The sequence below is a fragment of the Salmo salar genome, chromosome ssa13 (assembly GCF_905237065.1).
Source record: "Salmo salar chromosome ssa13, Ssal_v3.1, whole genome shotgun sequence".
NCBI lineage: Eukaryota > Metazoa > Chordata > Actinopteri > Salmoniformes > Salmonidae > Salmo > Salmo salar.
In genome coordinates this window covers 100,701,811-100,724,359 of record NC_059454.1, presented here as the reverse complement: position 1 = coordinate 100,724,359, position 22,549 = coordinate 100,701,811, and the positions used below count along the sequence as shown (strand labels likewise).

General features: G+C 42.1%; 1 protein-coding gene across 4 annotated transcripts in view; it reads right to left on the bottom strand.

Annotated features, from left to right (window-relative positions):
* LOC106568376 (rab GTPase-activating protein 1) overlaps window positions 1–22,549 on the bottom strand; it is a 289,542-nt gene that overhangs the window by 242,527 nt on the left and 24,466 nt on the right. For 2 of the 4 annotated variants that reach the window (XM_045692525.1, XM_045692524.1), the window contains exons 3-6: window positions 21,828–21,857; window positions 20,641–20,935; window positions 19,723–19,936; window positions 11,445–11,619 (exon numbers count right to left, since the gene is read on the bottom strand). In XM_045692525.1, coding sequence (XP_045548481.1) covers window positions 11,445–11,619; window positions 19,723–19,936; window positions 20,641–20,935; window positions 21,828–21,857 — 714 coding nt within the window. The remainder of the gene's footprint in view (window positions 1–11,444; window positions 11,620–19,722; window positions 19,937–20,640; window positions 20,936–21,827; window positions 21,858–22,549) is intronic. The other 2 variants (XM_045692527.1, XM_045692526.1) reach the window with 1 other exon arrangement.

The window sequence follows — 22,549 nt, the reverse complement described above, 5'->3', positions numbered from 1 at the left end:
GCGGAGGCCACACACACTACTGAGCCTCATTTTGACTTGTTTTAAGGACATTACATCAAAGTTGGATCAGCCTGTAGTGTGGTTTTCCACTTTCATTTTGAGTGTGACTCCAAATCCAGACCTTTATGGGTTGATAAATTGGATTTCCATTGATTATTTTTGTGTGATTTTGTTGTCAGCACATTCAACTATGTAAAGAAAAAAGTATTTAATAAGATTATTTCTTTCATTCAGATCTAGGATGTGTTATTTTAGTGTTCCCTTTATTTTTTTGAGCAGTATATATATATATATATATTATTATTTATTTTTTTACGTTTATTGAACTAGGCAAGTCAGTAGAGAACAAATTCTTATTTTCAATGTCGGCCAAGGAAGAGTGGGTTAACTGCCTTGTTCAGGGGCAGAATGACAGATATTTACCTTGTCAGTTTGGGGATTCGATCTGGCAACCTTTCGGTTACTAGTCCAACGCTCTAACCACTAGGCTACCTGCCGCCCCAAAATAATATTAAAATATTATTTTGAAATTCACACATTTAACAATTTAATTCAATATTCAAGTGTGCGGTAATTAAATGTATGTTGTTTTTTGTTGCTGTTTCAGGCCTTCCGCAACACTCACTCATCCTTAATGTCAAGACCAGATGGAACTCGCTCTATCTAATGATAGAGAGGTTCATGGAGCAGTATCCAGCAATCCAAGCAGCAGCCTTGGATCCACGACTGTGAAAAGCAATGACCAAGGACAACCTGGACTGTCTGAAGGACGAGGACTTCCATCCACTCACGCCGCCAAACATACCCTCGTAAAACTGGATGCAGTCTATCACAGTGCCATCCGTTTTGTCACCAAAGCCCCTTATACCACCCACCACTGTGACCTGTATGCTCTAGTCGGCTGGCCCTCGCTTCATACTCGTCGCCAAACCCACTGGCTCCAGGTCATCTATAAGTCTATGTTAGGTAAAGCTCCGCCTTATCTCAGCTCACGACAACAACACCCACCCATAGCACGCGCTCCAGCAGGTATATCCTCTCTGGGATAGGGGGCAGTATTTACACATCTGGATGAAAAGCATGCCCAAAGTAAACTGCCTGTTACTCAGGCCCAGAAGCTAGAATATGCGTATAATTAGTAGGTTTGGATAGAAAACACTCTGAAGTTTCTAAAACTGTTAGAATAATGTCTGTGTGTATAACAGAACTGATTTGGCCGGCGAAACCCCGAGCACAATCCGTCCAGGGAAAAAGGATTAAGGTCATTGTGTTTTCCAAAGGTTTTCTATGGGAGACCTGATTTATTAGGGCCCAGATTGCAATTCCTATGGCTTCCACTAGATGTCAACAGTCTTTAGAAATTGTTCGATGTTTTTCTTTTGAGAAATGAAGAAGTAGGGCTGTTCTTTGTAGGTGTCACTCTGAAGGGCTTTAGTCTTTTGTTGCGCGTGAACTGGACCGCGCTTCACGTTGTTTTTGTCCGGTATTAGAAACAGTTTATTCCGTCTTAAATTTGATTGTTTATTTACATTTTAGGATACCTGAGGTTGGATTAGGAACGTTGTTTGAAATGTTTGGACCAAGTTTACAGGTAACTTATTAGATTCTTTGTAGTCATGTTGGAACCGGTGTATTTCTGAATCAAAAGCGCCAAATAAATGGACATTTTGGGGATATAAAGAAGGACATTATCGAACAAAACGACCATTCATTGTATCACTGAGACATCTGAGATTGCAAAAAGAAGAAGATCTTCAAAGCTAAGGCATTTATTAAATGGCTATTTCTGACTTTTGTGTCGCACCTGCCTGGTTGAAAAATGATTTTCATGTGTTTGTATGAGGGGCGCTGTCCTCAGATAATCGCATGGTCTGCTTTCGCCGTAAAGCCTTTTTGAAATCTGACACAGCGGCTGGATTAACCTCTATGGGCTAGGTGGGATGCTAGCGTGCCACCCGTGGTGCACTCCATCAACAGCAGGTGCATTTCAAGAGCGGCAAATTTGAATCCAAATAAATGTCAAAATTCAAATTTTTCAAACATACAACTATTTTACACCCTTTGAAAGATAAACATCTCCTTAATCTAACCACGTTTTACGATTTCAAAAAGGTTTTACGGCGAAAGCATAAATTTAGAGTATGTTAGGACAGTACATTTACAAGAGTTGTGTGTAATGTTTTGTCAATTCAAAGACAGGGTCACCAAAACCATAAAACCAGCTAAAATGATGCACTAACCTTTTACAATCTCCATCAGATGACACTCCTAGGACATTATGTTAGACAATGCATGCATTTTTAGTTCTATCAAGTTCATATTTATATCCAAAAACAGCGTTTTACTATGGCATTGATGTTGAGGAAATCGTTTCCCTCCAATAACCGGCAGTCAAGTCAGCGTCACAAATTAAATAATTAAAATTAGAAAACATTGGTAAAATATTATATTGTCATTTAAAGAATTATAGATTTACATCTCTTGAACGCAATCAACTTGCCAGATTTAAAAATAACCTTACTGGGAAATCACACTTTGCAATAATCTGAGCACTGCGCCCAGAAAAATACGGCGTTGCGATACAGACTAGACGTCATGTTGGGGAGATCTAAAATCGAAAATACTATGTAAATAATCCATTACCTTTGATTCTCTTCATCAGATGTCACTTCCAGGTATCACAGGTCCATAACGAATGTAGTTTTGTTCAAAAAAGCTCATCATTTATGTCCAAAAATCTCCGTCTTGTTAGCACATGATCTAAGCCAGCCGGACTTCTCGTCATGAACGAGGGGAAAAAATATATTTACGTTCGTTCAAACATGTCAAACGTTGTATAGCATAAATCATTAGGGCCTTTTTTAACCAGAACGTGAATAATATTCAAGGTGGACGAATGCATACTCTTTTATAACGTATTGGAACGAGGGTACCCAACATGAACTCGCGCGCCAGGTGTCTAATGGGACATCATCGTTCCATGGCTCTTGTTCGGTCAGATCTCCCTCCAGAAGACTCAAAACACTTTGTAAAGGCTGGTGACATCTAGTGGAAGCAATAGGAAGTGCCAAAATATTCCTCAGACCCTGTGTTTTTCAATGGGATAGGTTTAAAGGCAATACAACACATCAGGTATCCACTTCCTGTCAGAAAATGTCTCAGGGTTTTGCCTGCCAAATGAGTTCTGTTATACTCACAGACACCATTCAAACAGTTTTAGAAACTTTAGAGTGTTTTCTATCCATATATAATAAGTATATGCATATTCTAGTTACTGGGTAGGATTAGTAACCAGATTAAATCGGGTACATTTTTTTTATCCAGACGTGCAAATGCTGCCCCCTAGCCCTAACAGGTTAACAAGAAGTTAAGTTTTATTTTTGATGTTTTACACTTATATTTTCGTGAATTTTGAATATTGATATTTCTGCAGTTTGAATTTGGCGCACTGCAATTTCACTGGATGTTGTCAAATCAATCCCGCTAACGGGATTCGAGCGGGATTCGCGCTTAGGGATCCCTAAGAGGATATCTCACTGGTCATCCCCAAAACCAACACCTCCTTTGGCCGCCTTTCCTTACAGTTCTCTGCTGCCAATGACTGGAACGAATTGCAAAAATCGCTGAAGCTGGAGACTCATATCTCCCTCACTAACTTTAAACATCATCTATCTGAGCAGCTAACCGATCGCTGCAGCTGTACATAGTCCATCTGTAAATAGCCCACCCAATCTACCTACCTCATCCCCATATTGTTTTTATTTATTTTTCTGCTCTTTTGCACACCAGTATTTCTACTTGCACATCACCATCTGCTCATCTATCACTTCAGTGTTAATCTGCTAAATTGTAATTACTTCGCAACTATGGCCTATTTATTGCCTTACCTCCTCATGACATTTGCACACACTGTATATAGACTTCCTTTTTTCTATTGTTTATTCCATGGGTAACTCTGTGTTGTTGTTTGTGTCGCACTGCTTTGCTTTATCTTGGCCAGGTCACAGTTGTAAATGAGAACTTGTTCTCAACTAGCTTACCTGGTTAAATAAAGGTGAAATTAAAAATTTTAAAATAAGGCTGAGGAGTTTGTCCAGCTCATGAGAATCCTCTATACATCCACACTGTGTGTGTCATGTGACAAGAATGCCCCCCTGTGGACATCATACCCATCCTCCACAAACTGGAAGAGCTCTTCACTGTGAAGCATGAAGATACAACGTTTGTGGCAACCATCAAAGAGAAGGTGTGGGAGAACCTCTCCGAGCGCTATCAGGATGAGGACATTCAACCCTTCCTGCATGAGGCCACAGCAATGGACCCCAGATTTAAAGGGAGGCTGGTGAGTGACGCCACCTGGGACAGGCTGAGGAAGACAACTGTTGAGGCCAATGTGACAGGAGCAACACAAGGGCTGTCAGAGGAGCCGTAGCAGACAGACACACAGCACCAGCAACAGGAGGAAGAGTCTGAAGGAGAGGAAATGGAGGAGACAGTCCCTACATTGTACAAAACAAGGAGTGCCTTGGAGGAGTTGTTCTCAGTGGAGGACAGGGAGTTGAGGTTGACGATCCAACAGGACACCTCGTCCCTCAGCGAGCATGTTGACCTAGAGGTCGAGCTTTACAAAGGCCTGGCTCCCATCCCCATCATCACAACCTAGTCTATAATAGTGATTCCTTTAAAACATTGCTGTTTCTTTTGCTGTAAATAATTGTTTATTTTATATTTCAGAAAATAAAGCAGTGTTAATTCTGTTCTTAATTAGTTTTAGTTTTTTTTCGTAAAAAATAACAAAAAGAACCGATAAGAATACCGTTAAAGTACCGGATGGATAAGCAGCATCGGTAAGAGTAGTAATACCGTTAAAGTACCGGATGGATAAGCAGCATCGGTAAGAGTAGTAATACCGTTAAAGTACCGGATGGATAAGCAGCATCGGTAAGAGTAGTAATACCGTTAAAGTATCGGATGGATAAGCAGCATCGGTAAGAGTAGTAATACCGTTAACCTGTTAGGGCTAGGGGGCAGTATTTGCACGGCTGGATAAAAAAATGGACCCGATTTAATCTGGTTACTAATCCTACCCAGTAACTAGAATATGCATATACTTATTATATATGGATAGAAAACACCCTAAAGTTTCTAAAACTGTTTGAATGGTGTCTGTGAGTATAACAGAACTCATTTGGCAGGCAAAACCCTGAGACATTTTCTGACAGGAAGTGGATACCTGATGTGTTGTATTACCTTTAAACCTATCCCATTGAAAAACACAGGGGCTGAGGAATATTTTGGCACTTCCTATTGCTTCCACTAGATGTCACCAGCCTTTACAAAGTGTTTTGAGTCTTTTACTGTGAGATCTGACCGAACAAGAGCCATGGAACGATGATGGCCCATTAGACTCTGGCGCGCGAGTTCATGTTGGGTACCCTCGTTCCAATACGTTATAAAAGAGAATGCATTCGTCCACCTTGAATATTATTCATGTTCTGGTTAAAAAAGGCCCTAATGATTTATGCTATACAACGTTTGACATGTTTGAACGAACGTAAATATATTTTTTCCCCTCGTTCATGAAGTGAAGTCCGGCGGGCTTAGATCATGTGCTAACAAGACGGAGATTTTTGGACATAAATGATGAGCTTTTTTGAACAAAACTACATTCGTTATGGACCTGTGATACCTGGAAGTGACATCTGATGAAGAGAATCAAAGGTAATGGATTATTTACATAGTATTTTCGATTTTAGATCTCCCCAACATGGCGGCTAGTCTGTATCGCAACACGTATTTTTCTGGGCGCAGTGCTCAGATTATTGCAAAGTGTGATTTCCCAGTAAGGTTATTTTTAAATCTGGCAAGTTGATTGCGTTCAAGAGATGTAAATCTATAATTCTTTAAATGACAATATAATATTTTACCAATGTTTTCTAATTTTAATTATTTAATTTGTGGTGCTGACTTGACTGCCGGTTATTGGAGGAAACGATTTCCTCAACATCAATGCCATAGTAAAACGCTGTTTTTGGATATAAATATGAACTTGATAGAACTAAAAATGCATGCATTGTCTAACATAATGTCCTAGGAGTGTCATCTGATGGAGATTGTAAAAGGTTAGTGCATCATTTTAGCTGGTTTTATGGTTTTGGTGACCCTGTCTTTGAATTGACAAAACATTACACACAGCTATTGTCAATGTACTCTCCTAACATAATCTAACTTTATGCTTTCGCCGTAAAACCTTTTTGAAATCGGACGACGTGGTTAGATTAAGGAGATGTTTATCTTTCAAAGGGTGTAAGATAGTTGTATGTTTGAAAAATTTGAATTTTGACATTTATTTGGTTTCAAATTTGCCGCTCTTGAAATGCACCTGCTGTTGATGGAGTGCACCACGGGTGGGACGCTTGCGTCCCACCTAGCCCATAGAGGTTAAAGTACCGGATGGATAAGCAGCATCGGTAAGAGTAGTAATACCGTTAAAGTACCGGATGGATAAGCAGCATCGGTAAGAGTAGTAATACCGTTAAAGTACCGGATGGATAAGCAGCATCGGTAAGAGTAGTAATACCGTTAAAGTACCGGATGGATAAGCAGCATCGGTAAGAGTAGTAATACCGTTAAAGTACCGGATGGATAAGCAGCATCGGTAAGAGTAGTAATACCGTTAAAATGTTAACGATACCCATTCCTACCCTGGACAGAAACACATTTAGACCCAACCAAATTATGAGAAAGCAAAAAGAGAACTATTTGACACACTGGAAAGAATCAACCAAAAAACTAAACAAATTGGAATGCTATCTCAATCAAATGTATTTCTAAAGCCCTTTATACATGAGCAGATGTCACAAAGTGCTGTACAGAAACCCAGCCTAAAACCCCAAACAATGCAGATGTCTGGCCCCAAAACAGAGAGTACACAGTGGCAGAATACCCGACCACTGTGACTGACCCCAAATTAAGAAAATCCTTGATTATGTACAGACTTGGTGAGCATAACCTTGCTATTGAGAGAGAGGCCATCATAGCCGGTCTTCTCTCGAGAGCCAGGTCTGCCTATGTGCACTCTGCCCGAGAAAAATGAGGTGGAAACTGAGCTGCACTTCCTAACCTCCTGCCAAATGTATGACCACGTTAGAGACACATATTTCCCACAGATCACACAGACCCACAAAGAATTTGAAAACAAATAAACATTGATAAACTCCTATATCTGTTTGGCGAAATACCGCAGTTTGTAATCACAGCAGCAAGACTTGTGGCCCGTTGCCATGAGAAAAGGGCAACCAGTGGAACACAAACAACATTGTAAATACAACCAATATTCATCTGTTTATTTATTTTCCCTTTCATACTTCAACTATATGCACACTGTACAAAGCCAATAATATAACAATTGAAATGTCTATATTATTTTACAACTTATGTGAGTGTAATGTTTACTGATGTTTCCCTTGTTTATTTCCCTTTTGTTTATTGTCTATTGTCTATTCTAAGTCCTTTGAATTGAATTGAGAGGTATATAGATGGGGAGGTAGCGAGAGAAGGGTAGAGAGAGAGAGGGGGTAGAGAGAGGGGGTAGAGGTAGAGAGAGAGAGGGGGTAGAGGTAGAGAGAAGTAGAGAGAGAGGGGTAGAGAGAGGAGGAGAGGGGCAGAGAGAAGTAGAGAGGGGCAGAGAGAAGTAGAGAGAGAGGGGTAGAGAGAAGTAGAGAGAGGCGGTAGAGGTAGAGAGAGAGAGAGGGGGTAGAGGTAGAGAGAAGTAGAGAGAGAGGGGTAGAGAGAAGTAGAGAGAGAGGGGTAGAGAGAAGTAGAGAGAGGGGTAGAGAGAAGTAGAGAGAGGGGTAGAGAGAAGTAGAGAGAGGGGTAGAGAGAAGTAGAGAGAGAGGGTAGAGAGAAGTAGAGAGAGAGGGTAGAGAGAAGTAGAGAGAGAGGGAGAGAGAGGTAGAGAGAGGGAGAGGGAGGGGTAGAGAGAGAGGGAGGGGTAGAGAGAGAGGGAGGGGTAGAGAGAGAGGGAGGGGTAGAGAGAGGGAGAAAGAGAGAGGTGTAGAGGGGTAGAGAGAGAGAGGGTAGAGAGAGAGAGGGGTAGAGAAAGAGAGGGGTAGAGAAAGAGAGGGGTAGAGAGAGAGGGAGAGAAAGAGGGGTAGAGAGAGAGGGAGAGAAAGAGGGGTAGAGAGAAAGGGAGAGAAAGGGGGGTAGAGAGAGGTAGAGAGAAAGAGAGGGGTAGAGAAAGAGAGGGGTAGAGAGAGGGAGAGGGAGGGGTACAGAGAGAGGGAGGGGTACAGAGAGAGGGAGGGGTACAGAGAGAGGGAGGGGTAGAGAGGGGTAGAAAGAGAGAGGTGTAGAGGGGTAGAGAGAGAGAAAGAGAGAGGTAGAGAAAGAGGGGTAGAGAAAGAGAGGGGTAGAGAAAGAGAGGGGTAGAGAGAGAGGGAGAGAAAGAGGGGTAGCGAGAGAGGGAGAGAAAGAGGGGTAGAGAGAAAGGGAGAGAAAGAGGGGTAGAGAGAGAGGGAGAGAAAGAGGGGTAGAGAGAGAGAGGGGGAGAGAAAGGTAGAGAGAGAGAAAGAGAGGGGTAGAGAAAGAGAGGGGTAGAGAAAGAGAGGGGTAGAGAGAGGTAGAGAAAGAGAGGGGGGTAGAGAAAGAGAGGGAGAGAAAGAGGGGTAGAGAGAGAGGGAGAGAAAGAGGGGTAGAGAGAGAGAGGTAGAGAGAAAGGTAGAGAGAGAGAAAGAGAGGGGTAGAGAAAGAGAGGGGTAGAGAAAGAGAGGGGTAGAGAGAGAGGGAGAGAAAGAGGGGTAGAGAGAAAGGGAGAGAAAGGGGGGTAGAGAGAGGTAGAGAGAAAGAGAGGGGAGAGGGGTAGAGAAAGAGAGGGGTAGAGAAAGAGAGGGGTAGAGAGAGGGAGAGGGAGGGGTACAGAGAGAGGGAGGGGTACAGAGAGAGGGAGGGGTAGAGAGAGAGGGAGGGGTAGAGAGAGAGGGAGGGGTAGAGAGAGAGGGAGGGGTAGAGAGAGAGGGAGGGGTAGAGAGGGGTAGAGAGGGGTAGAAAGAGAGGTGTAGAGGGGTAGAGAGAGAGAAAGAGAGAGGTAGAGAAAGAGAGGGGTAGAGAAAGAGAGGGGGGTAGAGAGAGAGGGAGAGAAAGAGGGGTAGAGAGAGAGGGAGAGAAAGAGGGGTAGAGAGAAAGAGGGGTAGAGAGAGAGGGAGAGAAAGAGGGGCAGAGAAAGAGAGGGGTAGAGAAAGAGAGGGGTAGAGAAAGAGAGGGGTAGAGAAAGAGAGAGGGGGTAGAGAAGAGAGAGGGGTAGAGAGAGAGGGGGTAGAGAGAGAGGGAGAGAGAGATAGGGGTAGAGAGAGATAGGGGTAGAGAGAGATAGGGGTAGAGAGAGATAGAGAGAAAGGCAGAGAGGGGTAGAGAGAAAGGGAGAGAAAGAGGGGTAGAGAGAGAGGTAGAGAGAAAGGTAGAGAGAGAGAAAGAGAGAGGTAGAGAAAGAGAGGGGTAGAGAAAGAGAGGGGTAGAGAAAGAGAGGGGTAGAGAGAGAGGGGTAGAGGGAGAGGGAGAGAGAGAGAGAGGGAGAGGGAGGGAGGGGTACAGAGAGAGGGAGGGGTAGAGAGAGAGGGAGGGGTAGAGAGAGAGGGAGGGGTAGAGAGAGAGGGAGGGGTAGAGAGAGGGAGGGGTAGAGAGAGGGGTAGAGAGGGGTAGAAAGAGAGGTGTAGAGGGGTAGAGAGAGAGAGAGAGAGGTAGAGAGAGAGGGGTAGAGAAAGAGAGGGGGTAGAGAGAGAGAGAGAGGAGAGAGAGAGGGAGAGAAAGAGGGGAGAGAGAGAGGGGTAGAGAGAGAGGGAGAGAAAGAGGGGTAGAGAAAGAGAGGGGTAGAGAAAGAGAGGGGAGAGAGAGGGGAGAGAGAGAGAGGGGTAGAGAGAGAGAGGAGAGAGAGAGAGAGGGTAGAGAGAGAGAGGGGTAGAGAGAGAGGGAGAGAGAGAGAGGGGTAGAGAGAGAGAGAGGGGTAGAGAGAGAGGGGTAGAGAGAGATAGAGAGAAGGGTAGAGAGAGAGGGTAGAGAGAGGGGTAGAGAGAGAGAGGTAGAGAGAGAGGGGGTAGAGAGAGAGGGGGTAGAGAGAGAGAGAGAGAGAGGGGTAGAGAGAGAGAGAGAGAGAGAGAGAGAGAGAGAAAGGGGGTAGAGAGAGAGGGTAGAGAGAGGGGGAGAAGGAGAGATAGAGAGAGATAGAGAGAGAGGGTAGAGAGAGAGATAGAGAGAGAGGGGAGAGAGAAGAGAGAGATAGAGAGAGAGGGGTAGAGAGAGAGAGGGGTAGAGAGAGAGGGGATAGAGAGAGAGGTAGAGAGAGAGGAGAGAGAGATAGGGGTAGAGAGAGATAGGGGTAGAGAGAGATAGGGGTAGAGAGAGATAGAGAGAGGTAGAGAGAGAGAGAGGGGGTAGAGAGAGAGGGGGGTAGAGAGAGAGGGGGGTAGAGAGAGAGAGAGAGAGAGAGAGAGAGAGAGAGAGAGAGAGGGGGACAGAGAGGGACAGAGAGAGAGAGGGGTAGAGAGAGGGAGAGAAAGAGGGGTAGAGAGAGAGAGGGAGAGAGAGAGGGGTAGAGAGAGAGGGGTAGAGAGAGAGGGGTAGAGAGAGAGGGGTAGAGAGAGAGAGAGGTAGAGAGGGAGAGAGGTAGAGAGGGAGAGAGAGGTAGAGAGAGAGAGAGGGGTAGAGAGAGAGAGGTAGAGAGGTAGAGAGAGAGAGGGAGAGAAAGAGGGGTAGAGAGAGAGGGGGTAGAGCGATAGATAGAGAGAGATAGATAGAGAGAGAGGGGGTAGAGAGAAAGGTAGAGAGATAGATAGAGAGAGGGGGTAGAGAAAGGTAGAGAGATATATAGAGAGAGATATATAGAGAGAGAGGTAGAGAGAAAGGTAGAGAGAGATAGATAGAGAGAGGGGGTAGAGAAAGGTAGAGCGATAGATAGAGAGAGATAGATAGAGAGAGGGGTAGAGAAAGGTAGAGAGAGATAGATAGAGAGAGAGGGGGTAGAGAGAAAGGTAGAGAGATAGATAGAGAGAGGGGGTAGCGAGAGGAAGAGAGGGGTAAACAGCTGACAGGGAGAGATATTTCCTCTCAACATGAATGTTTGGGCATTGTGTGTGGGCAGCATGAGAAAAGTTCTGTCCGAGGTAAGAATCTGGTACTGTGAAAAAGGGTAGGAACTCTGGCTCCCCCTGCAGTTCATGATTTATACTACAGTTAAATGTGTATGGAAGTGTAGTATGGCGAAGGACGACCAAGGCAACACGGAGATAAACAACTCAGTCACTGAAAGTGAATTACTTACCACTGGGCTTTTGTAAAGGTTATGTGCAAGTGTTGATGTCTCAGTCTGTCACCATCCCCGAATCTCTGTGTGTGTGTGTGTGTGTGTGTGTGTGTGTGTGTGTGTGTGTGTGTGTGTGTGTGTGTGTCCTCACCGCCTCTTGGATATCACAGCGGAAGACATGTATACGGAAGATCTCTGCGTTGTAGTGGCTCTCTGTGAAGGCAAAGCAGTCACTCTCAGGCGTGCCGTCATGACCACGCACACAGAACATGATCTTGTAGATGGGGTAACTGGCTATCTCTGTGCTTGTCTGGGGGTCCAGCAACCTGCAGAGAAAAAGGCAGCTAAGGTTATGGCTGTTATGGTTCAAAGTTAATTGGTAAAGGTAAAATATAGATTATACACAGATTATATACAGCCTATATAAAGACAACATAGAGACTATACACAGATTATATACCGCCTATATAGAGACTATACACAGACTATATACAGCCTATATAGAGACTATACACAGACTATATACAGCCTATATAGAGACTATACACAGACTATATACAGCCTATATAGAGACTATACACAGATTATATACAGCCTATATAGAGACTATACACAGATTATATACAGCCTATATAGAGACTATACACAGATTATATACAGCCTATATAGAGACTATACACAGATTATATACAGCCTATATAGAGACTATATACAGACTATATAGAGACTATACAGAGATTATATACAGCCTATATAGAGACTATACACCGATTATATACAGCCTATATAGAGACTATACACAGATTATATACAGCCTATATAGAGACTATACACAGATTATATACAGCCTATATAGAGACTATACACAGACTATATACAGCCTATATAGAGACTATACACAGACTATATACAGCCTATATAGAGACTATACACAGATTATATACAGCCTATATAGAGACTATACACAGATTATATACAGCCTATATAGAGACTATACACAGATTATATACAGCCTATACAGAGACTATACACAGATTATATACAGCCTATACAGAGACTATATACAGCCTATATAGAGACTATACACAGATTATATACAGCCTATATAGAGACTATACACAGATTATATACAGCCTATATAGAGACTATACACAGACTATATACAGCCTATATAGAGACTATACACAGATTATATACAGCCTATATAGAGACTATATACAGATTATATACAGCCTATATAGAGACTATACACAGACTATATAGAGACTATATACAGATTATACACAGACTATATACAGCCTATATAGAGACTATACACAGATTATATACAGCCTATATAGAGACTATATACAGATTATATACAGCCTATATAGAGACTATACACAGACTATATAGAGACTATATACAGATTATATACAGCCTATATAGAGACTATACCCAGATTATATACAGCCTATATAGAGACTATATACAGCCTATATAGAGACTATACACAGACTATATAGAGACTATATACAGATTATATACAGCCTATATAGAGACTATACCCAGATTATATACAGCCTATACAGAGACTATATACAGCCTATATAGAGACTATACACAGATTATATACAGCCTATATAGAGACTATACACCGATTATATACAGCCTATATAGAGACTATACACAGATTATATACAGCCTATATAGAGACTATACACAGACTATATACAGCCTATATAGAGACTATACACAGACTATATACAGCCTATATAGAGACTATACACAGATTATATACAGCCTATATAGAGACTATACACAGATTATATACAGCCTATATAGAGACTATACACAGATTATATACAGCCTATACAGAGACTATACACAGATTATATACAGCCTATACAGAGACTATATACAGCCTATATAGAGACTATACACAGATTATATACAGCCTATATAGAGACTATACACAGATTATATACAGCCTATATAGAGACTATACACAGACTATATACAGCCTATATAGAGACTATACACAGACTATATAGAGACTATATACAGATTATATACAGCCTATATAGAGACTATACCCAGATTATATACAGCCTATATAGAGACTATACACAGATTATATACAGCCTATAGAGAGACTATACACAGATTATATACCGCCTATATAGAGACTATACACAGATTATATACAGCCTATATAGAGACTATACACAGCCTATATAGAGACTACATACAGATTATATACAGCCTATATAGAGACTACATAGAGACTATACACAGATTATATACAGCCTATATAGAGACTATATACAGATTATATACAGCCTATATAGAGACTATATACAGCCTATATAGAGACTATACACAGACTATATACAGCCTATATAGAGACTATACACAGATTATATACCGCCTATATAGAGACTATATACAGATTATATACAGCCTATATAGACTATATACAGCCTATATAGAGACTATACACAGACTATATACAGCCTATATAGAGACTATACACAGATTATATACCGCCTATATGGAGACTATACACAGATTATATACAGCCTATATAGAGACTATACACAGATTATATACAGCCTATATAGAGACCATATACAGCCTATATAGAGACTATACACAGACTATATACAGCCTATATAGAGACTATACACAGACTATATACCGCCTATATAGAGACTATACACAGATTATATACAGCCTATATAGAGACTCTACACAGATTATATACAGCCTATATAGAGACCATATACAGCCTATATAGAGACTATACACAGCCTATATAAAGACAACATAGAGACTATATACAGCCTATATAGAGACTATACACAGATTATATACCGCCTATATAGAGACTATAAACAGACTATATACAGCCTATATAGAGACTATACACAGATTATATACAGCCTATATAGAGACTATACACAGATTATATACAGCCTATATAGAGACTATACACAGATTATATACAGCCTATATAGAGACTATACACCGACTATATACAGCCTATATAGAGACTATACACAGACTATATACAGCCTATATAGAGACTATACACAGACTATATACAGCCTATATAGAGACTATACACAGACTATATACAGCCTATATAGAGACTATACACAGATTATATACCGCCTATATAGAGACTATACACAGGTTATATACAGCCTATATAGAGACTATACACAGACTATATAGAGACTATACACAGACTATATAGAGACTATACAGTATATACAGCCTATATAGAGACTATACACAGATTATATACCGCCTATATAGAGACTATACACAGATTATATACAGCCTATATAGAGACTATACACAGACTATATAGAGACTATACACAGACTATATAGAGACTATATACAGCCTATATAGAGACTATATACAGCCTATATAGAGACTACATACAGATTATATAGAGCCTACATACAGACTACATACAGATTATATAGAGCCTACATACAGACTATATAGAGCCTACATACAGACTACATACAGATTATATAGAGACTACATACAGCCTATATAGAGACTACATATAGACTATATACAGCCTATATAGAGACTACATACAGATTATATACAGCCTATATAAAGACTACATACAGATTATATAGAGACTACATACAGCCTATATAGAGACTACATATAGACTATATACAGCCTATATAGAGACTAGATACAGATTATATAGAGCCTACATACAGACTACATACAGATTATATAGAGACTACATACAGCCTATATAGAGACTACATATAGACTATATACAGCCTATATAGAGAGACTACATACAGATTATATACAGCCTATATAGAGACTACATACAGCCTATATAGAGACTACAAACAGACTACATACAGCCTATATAGAGACTACATACAGATTATATAGAGCCTACATACAGACTACATACAGATTACATAGACTATATACAGCCTATATAGAGATTATATCCAGATTATATAGAAACTACATAGAGATTAAATCCAGCCAATATCCAGATTATATACAGCCTATATACATCCTATATCCAGATTAGAGGTCGACCGATTATGGTTTTTCGATGCCGATACCGATTATTGGAGGATCAAAAACCCCGATACCGATTAATCGGCCTAATATATACTGAATGAACAATGAACACTTATTTTATCTTTATATAATACATAAATAAAATCTATTTAGTCTCAAATAAATAATAAACATGTTAAATTTGGTTTAAATAATGCAAAAACAAAGTGTTGGAGAAGAAAGTAAAAGTGCAATATGTGCCATGTAAGAAAGCTAACGTTTAAGTTCCTTGCTCAGAACATGAGAACATATGAAAGCTGGTGGTTCAATATTCACAGTTAAGAAGTTTTAGGTTGTAGTTATTATAGGAATTATGATGTGTCTACTATTTCTCTCTATACCGTTTGTACTTCATATACCTTTGACTATTGGATGTTCTTATAGGCACTTTAGTATTGCCAGCCTAATCTCGGGAGTTGATAGGCTTGAAGTCATAAACAGCGCTGTGAATCAAGCATTGCTAAGAGCTGCTGGCAAACGCAGTAAAGTTTGAATGAATGCTTACGAGCCTGCTGCTGCCTACCACCGCTCAGTCAGACTGCTCTATCAAATATCAAATCATAGACTTAATTATAATAAACACAGAAATACGAGCCTTTGGTCATTAATATGGTCAAATCCGGAAATGATCATTTCGAAAACAAAACGTTTATTTTTTCTGTGAAATACGGAACAGTTCTGTATTTTATCTAACGGGTGGCACCCCTAAGTGTAAATATTGCAGGTACATTGCACAACAGTCATAATTATGTACAATTCTGGCAAATTAGTTTGCAACGAGCCAGGCGGCCCAAACTGTTGCATATACCCTGACTCTGTGCGTAATGAAAGCAAGAGAAGTGACACAATTTCCCTAGTTAATATTGCCTGCTAACATGAATTTCTTTTAACTAAATATGCAGGTTTAAAAAAAATATACAGTGGGGGAAAAAAGTATTTGATCCCCTGCTGATTTTGTACGTTTGCCCACAGAAAAAGAAATGATCAGTCTATAATTTTAATGGTAGGTTTATTTGAACACTGAGAGACAGAATAACAACAAAGAAATCCAGAAAAACACATGTCAAAAATGTTATAAAATGATTTGCATTTTAATGAGGGAATAGTAGTATTTGACCCCCTTTCAATCAGAAAGATTTCTGGCTCCCAGGTGTCTTTTATACAGGTAATGAGCTGAGATGAGGAGCACACTCTTAAAGGGAGTGCTCCTAACCGCAGCTTGTTACCTGTATAAAAGACACCTGTCCACAGAAACAATCAATCAATCAGATTCCAAACTCTCCACCATGGCCAAGACCAAAGAGCTCTCCAAGGATGTCAGGGACAAGATTGTAGACCTACACAAGGCTGGAATGGGCTACAAGAGCATTGCCAAGTAGCTTGGTGAGAAGGTGACAACAGTTGGTGCGATTATTCGCAAATGGAAGAAACACAAAAGAACTGTCAATCTCCCTCGGCCTGGGGCTCCATGCAAGATCTCACCTCGTGGAGTTGCAATGATCATGAGAACGGTGAGGAATCAGCCCAGAACTACACGGGAGGATCTTGTCAATGATCTCAAGGCAGCTGGGACCATAGTCACCAAGAAAACAATTGGTAACACACTACGCCGTGAAGGACTGAAATCCTGCAGTGCCCGCAAGGTCCCCCTGCTCAAGAAAGCACATATACATGCCCCTCTGAAGTTTGCCAATGAACATCTGAATGATTCAGAGGACAACTGGGTGAAAGTGTTGTGGTCAGATGAGACCAAAATGGAGCTCTTTGGCATCAACTCAACTTGCCGTGTTTGGAGGAGGAGGAATGCTGCCTATGACCCCAAGAACACCATCCCCACAGTCAAACATGGAGGTGGAAACATTATGCTTTGGGGGTGTCTTTCTGCTAAGGGGACAGGACAACTTCACCGCATCAAAGGGACGATGGACGGGGCCATGTACCGTCAAATCTTGGGTGAGAACCTCCTTCCCTCAGCCAGGGCATTGAAAAGGGGTCGTGGATGGGTATTCCAGCATGACAATGACCCAAAACACACGGCCAAGGCAACAAAGGAGTGGCTCAAGAAGAAGCACATTAAGGTCCTGGAGTGGCCTAGCCAGTCTCCAGACCTTAATCCCATAGAAAATCTGTGGAGGGAGCTGAAGGTTCGAGTTGCCAAACGTCAGCCTCGAAACCTTAATGACTTGGAGAAGATCTGCAAAGAGGAGTGGGACAAAATCCCTCCTGAGATGTGTGCAAACCTGGTGGCCAACTACAAGAAACGTCTGACCTCTGTGATTGCCAACAAGGGTTTTGCCACCAAGTACTAAGTCATGTTTTGCAGAGGGGGTCAAATACTTATTTCCCTCATTAAAATGCAAATCAATTTATAACATTTTTGACATGCGTTTTTCTGGATTTTTTTGTTGTTATTCTGTCTCTCACTGTTCAAATAAACCTACCATTAAAATTATAGACTGATCATTTCTTTGTCAGTGGGCAAACGTACAAAATCAGCAGGGGATCAAATACTTTTTTCTCTCACGATTTACAGACACTATATACAGACCTTATAGCAGTGTTTCCTCTGCGTTCATTTAACTATGGCACTGCACCATGGCAGAATCATTGCCGCCACACAAAAAGAAACATCCTACTTCTAAAGGACACTGGCTTTCTTTGGTACATAGATCATCAGTCAGGATTCATACAGTTCTGAAGGTTATTCAGCTCTGTGAGCTGTGGCAGGCAGCCTGTAACTCTAGAAACTAATGTTACTAGTCTAGCAAGTTAGCTAGCTAGTTCGTTTGGAACTGTATCAAGTGCAAGCAAGATAGTTATATTTATCTGTCTTTGGTTTGATTTTCTGTTTCTCAGATGACTTTATTGAAATATTTCCAGCCACAGCAGCGAAAGAGAAAGGTGGAGCAGGGACAAGAGTGTCAGGTAACGTTAACTTAGCTAGCTAACGTCAAATCAGCCTGAATTAACTTTCTTTAGTTAGGCAACTCTTTAAAAGCTTAAGCTATCATTTTTATAACAAGTGTATGGCTTACTTTACAAGACAGAGAAGAGGCAGAATCCCGGGAGTGAGGTAGGGATGTATGAGGGACAGAATGGAGCGGAGGAAAGGAGAGCTAGGAATGGAGTTGGAAGGAGAACAGGAGAGGAGAGCAGAGAGGAGAAGAAAGAGGAGTAGATAAAAGAAGAGGAGAGGAGGAGAAGAAAGAGGAGTAGATAAAAGGAGAGGAGGAGAAGAAAGACGAGTAGATTAAAGGAGAGGAGAGGAGGAGGAGAAGAAAGAGGAGTAGATAAAAGGAGAGGAGGAGAAGAAAGAGGAGTAGATAAAAGGAGAGGAGAGGAGGAGAAAGAGGAGAAAGAGGAGTAGATAAAAGGAGAGGAGAGGAGGAGGAGAAAGAGGAGTAGATAAAAGGAGAGGAGAGGAGGAGGAGAAAGAGGAGTAGATAAAAGGAGAGGAGAGGAGGAGGAGAAAGAGGAGTAGATAAAAGGAGAGGAGAGGAGGAGGAGGAGAAAGAGGAGTAGATAAAAGGAGAGGAGAGGAGGAGGAGGAGAAAGAGGAGTAGATAAAAGGAGAGGAGAGGAGGAGAAAGAGGAGTAGATAAAAGGAGAGGAGGAGAAAGAGGAGTAGATAAAAGGAGAGGAGAGGAGGAGAAAGAGGAGTAGATAAAAGGAGAGGAGAGGAGGAGGAGGAGAAAGAGGAGTAGATAAAAGGAGAGGAGAGGAGGAGGAGGAGAAGAGTAGATAAAAGGAGAGGAGAGGAGGAGGAGGAAGAAAGAGGAGTAGATAAAAGAAGAGGAGAAGAAGGAGGAGTAGATAAAAGGAGAGGAGGAGAAGAAAGAGGAGTAGATAAAAGGAGAGGAGTAGAAGAAAGAGGAGTAGATAAAAGGAGAGGAGAGGAGGAGGAGTAGATAAAAGGAGAGGAGAGGAGGAGTAGATAAAAGGAGAGGAGAGGAGGAGGAGTAACGCCAAGTATGCACCACCGGCAATCCGGATGGGACCACAGACACACGCGCGCAGACACACGCACACACACACACACACACACACACACACACACACACACACACACACACAGACGCAGACAGACAGACAGACAGACAGACAGACAGACAGACAGACAGACAGACAGACAGACAGACAGACAGACAGACAGACAGACACACACACACACACACACACACACGCGCGCGTGCGCGCGCAGACACACACACGCACACACAGACAGACACACACACGCGCACACACACACACGCGCACACACACACGCGCGCGCGCGCAGACACACACAATATTCTCCGGTGTTGGTTTGTTTGGCAAGCAGTCCTGACCTGACGGTGCCCTCTGAGACGCCGGGCACAGATAGGGTGACGTCCAGGGGTAGCTGGCACTGCCCTCTGAGGACGGTCATCATGCAGAGCGCTTCCATCTCACTGCGGGGGGCATTGACCGATGCACAGCCCAGGTAGGTCAGCTTATTGAAGACCACACTGTCCTCGTCTGGGATGGGTGTACTGGGGCTGCACTCCGATGATGACTCATCCCCTGTGGAAGTCAAAGGTCACACAGAGAGGGTCTAGTGAGAGGGAGAGGCATCAGATGAACCATGAATCCAAAATCTAATCGTAGACCCTACCCCTAGGACATTGGATGTACAGAATTTATATTTCCACCCAGCCAATCAGAAGACAAGATGAAGTTATTACCAAGGTTCTGACATCTATCCAATCCTCTCATATCTACAGAAGTGTCTAAGGTGTAGAGGAGGGGCCCATCCAATCCTCTCATATCTACAGAAGTGTCTAAGGTGTAGAGGAGGGGCCCATCCAATCCTCTCATATCTACAGAAGTGTCTAAGGTGTAGAGGAGGGGCCCATCCAATCCTCTCATATCTACAGAAGTGTCTAAGGTGTAGAGGAGGGGCCCATCCAATCCTCTCATATCTACAGAAGTGTCTAAGGTGTAGAGGAGGGGCACATCCAATCCAACCAGCTGGAGATTATTATATTGGGGTAAAAAACAACACTCCAGGCCACTCTTGAATGTCTAGAAATAGATAGATAACCATGTGCAAATCATAATGGATCTATATATTTTCCAATATGAGCCCTTTTTCTGGACCGCAAATAGATTTTGACAAACAAATCCGTAAAAAGAAAATCTGTTGAATTTCAAAACCCTGATGTGGCCCTTGAGCCAAAACGTTCCCCCGGTAAAGGGGTTGATTTGGTAACCTTGCTCTGACTCACCACGGTACGATCGTTCATTTAGCTCGCTCTCCTGTGCACCTTGTGCGGATTGGACGGGCAGAACCATCTCAACTTTTGGCAGGGTGTTGAGGGGGTCGCTGAGGGGGTCAGGGCACGGTTGGGGCATGGACTGGGGTAGTACTGCTGTGGTGGGCTGGGACACATGGTCCCCCCCTCCCACCTGGTCTCCCCAGCCACCACCCCCACCGCTCAGAACCTGGTCAGCTACAGAGGGGTCCATCAGAACATCCTCCAGCTCCTTCTGCAATTGCTGCTCACTGCCGTTCCCCACAATCTGTTGTCACACACACACACACGGTCAGGTGGACGGACGCACACAAACAGACGGACACAGACCGTCAGATGGACGAACGGACACACACGAACAGACAGAGAATCGCAGAGCCAGACACACACACAGATGGGAATACGGTGAAAATACAAGGTTCATTATCATTCATCAAGCTTCCTAAGAAACAGTTCATTAACCTCAGTGACTTCTTTCCTCCCCAATTAACTGAATGGCTAGGTTTAACATGTTATACTGATCTTGAGATTCTCTCCAAGTGATTGACAAGGGAATTGAGAGGGAAAAGAGACTTATTAAACGGAGGAAGTAACAGGTGATTAGATTAGTATGTGAATTCATTTAGTATTGTGAATCCATTAGATCACTACAGGTGGGTTACCAAGTGTCTAGATAGTACTTCTGGTATATCTGTTTAGAAATTGTAGCCTATCAAAGAAGAGAAAGCACATTCTCACTATCTACAGGTGCCAAGTTCATCGAGGTGACAGAAGCTAAGCAAAAGAGGACATTACAGTAACAGAGGGGCACAAAAACTGCAACACCAACTAGTGAAGACTGCGAAGCATAGTCCTCAGCCAACAGCAGAAGCCTAACAGCGCATCACACCCTAAAGTGGCAGACAAGGCAGCAAGAAGGGGTACTCAGGAGGGGTGGCTGGGTGACTGACTGGGGGTCTGGCCCTAAAGCCTGGGACTGAGAGCTAGAACAAGAACTTGCTCCAGAGCAACTGAGCTAGCTGCTACCTCATCACAAGACAATCTAGGGCCATCAAATCATTCAACAGCCAATCAAAAACACTTAGAGCCTCACCGAGCACAGACAGTGTCACCACAGAATCACAGCACAGAGAGGGAGAGAGAGAAAGAGATAAACTGACCTTAAAGCTGACCCCTTCCTCAGAAATCACCTGCGTAACAAACAACACATTTAGACAGCACGTGCTACATCCCTCTTCAACTACCTAGTGGGCTTGGGGAGAAGTGACTGGAACAACAGGGAAGTAACTTTACTAATCAATTCTGCTGATTAATAGATATGGTGATGATGTATACAGTTAGAGTTGAAACGTGTGAGTTTAAATTTTAACATTCCTTAGGCTAGTCTAAATATCTTCTATCTCAACCCAAGGAAATTGATTAGCCTGCTGGTTATAGTCATGTCAGTAGTCCACTACCACCACCTGCTGGTGACTTCAGAGCACTACATCATTACAAGATGGGTCTGTCCAGAGGCACTAAGTAAAGTAAAACATTTCCGGGTAAACTAACATTAACATAAATGTTATCAAACATATATATATATACACACACACACACACATATTATGTCTGTATATTACGTGTGTATATAGCGTATGTGTGTTTGTGTATATATACAGTGAGGGAAAAAAGTATTTGATCCCCTGCTGATTGTGTACGTTTGCCCACTGACAAAGTAATTATCAGTCTATAATTTTAATGGTAGGTTTATTTGAACAGTGAGAGACAGAATAACAACAACAAAAAATCCAGAAAAACACATGTCAAAAATTTTATAAAATTATTTGCATTTTAATGAGGGAAATAAGTATTTGACCCCCTCTGCAAAACATGACTTGGTG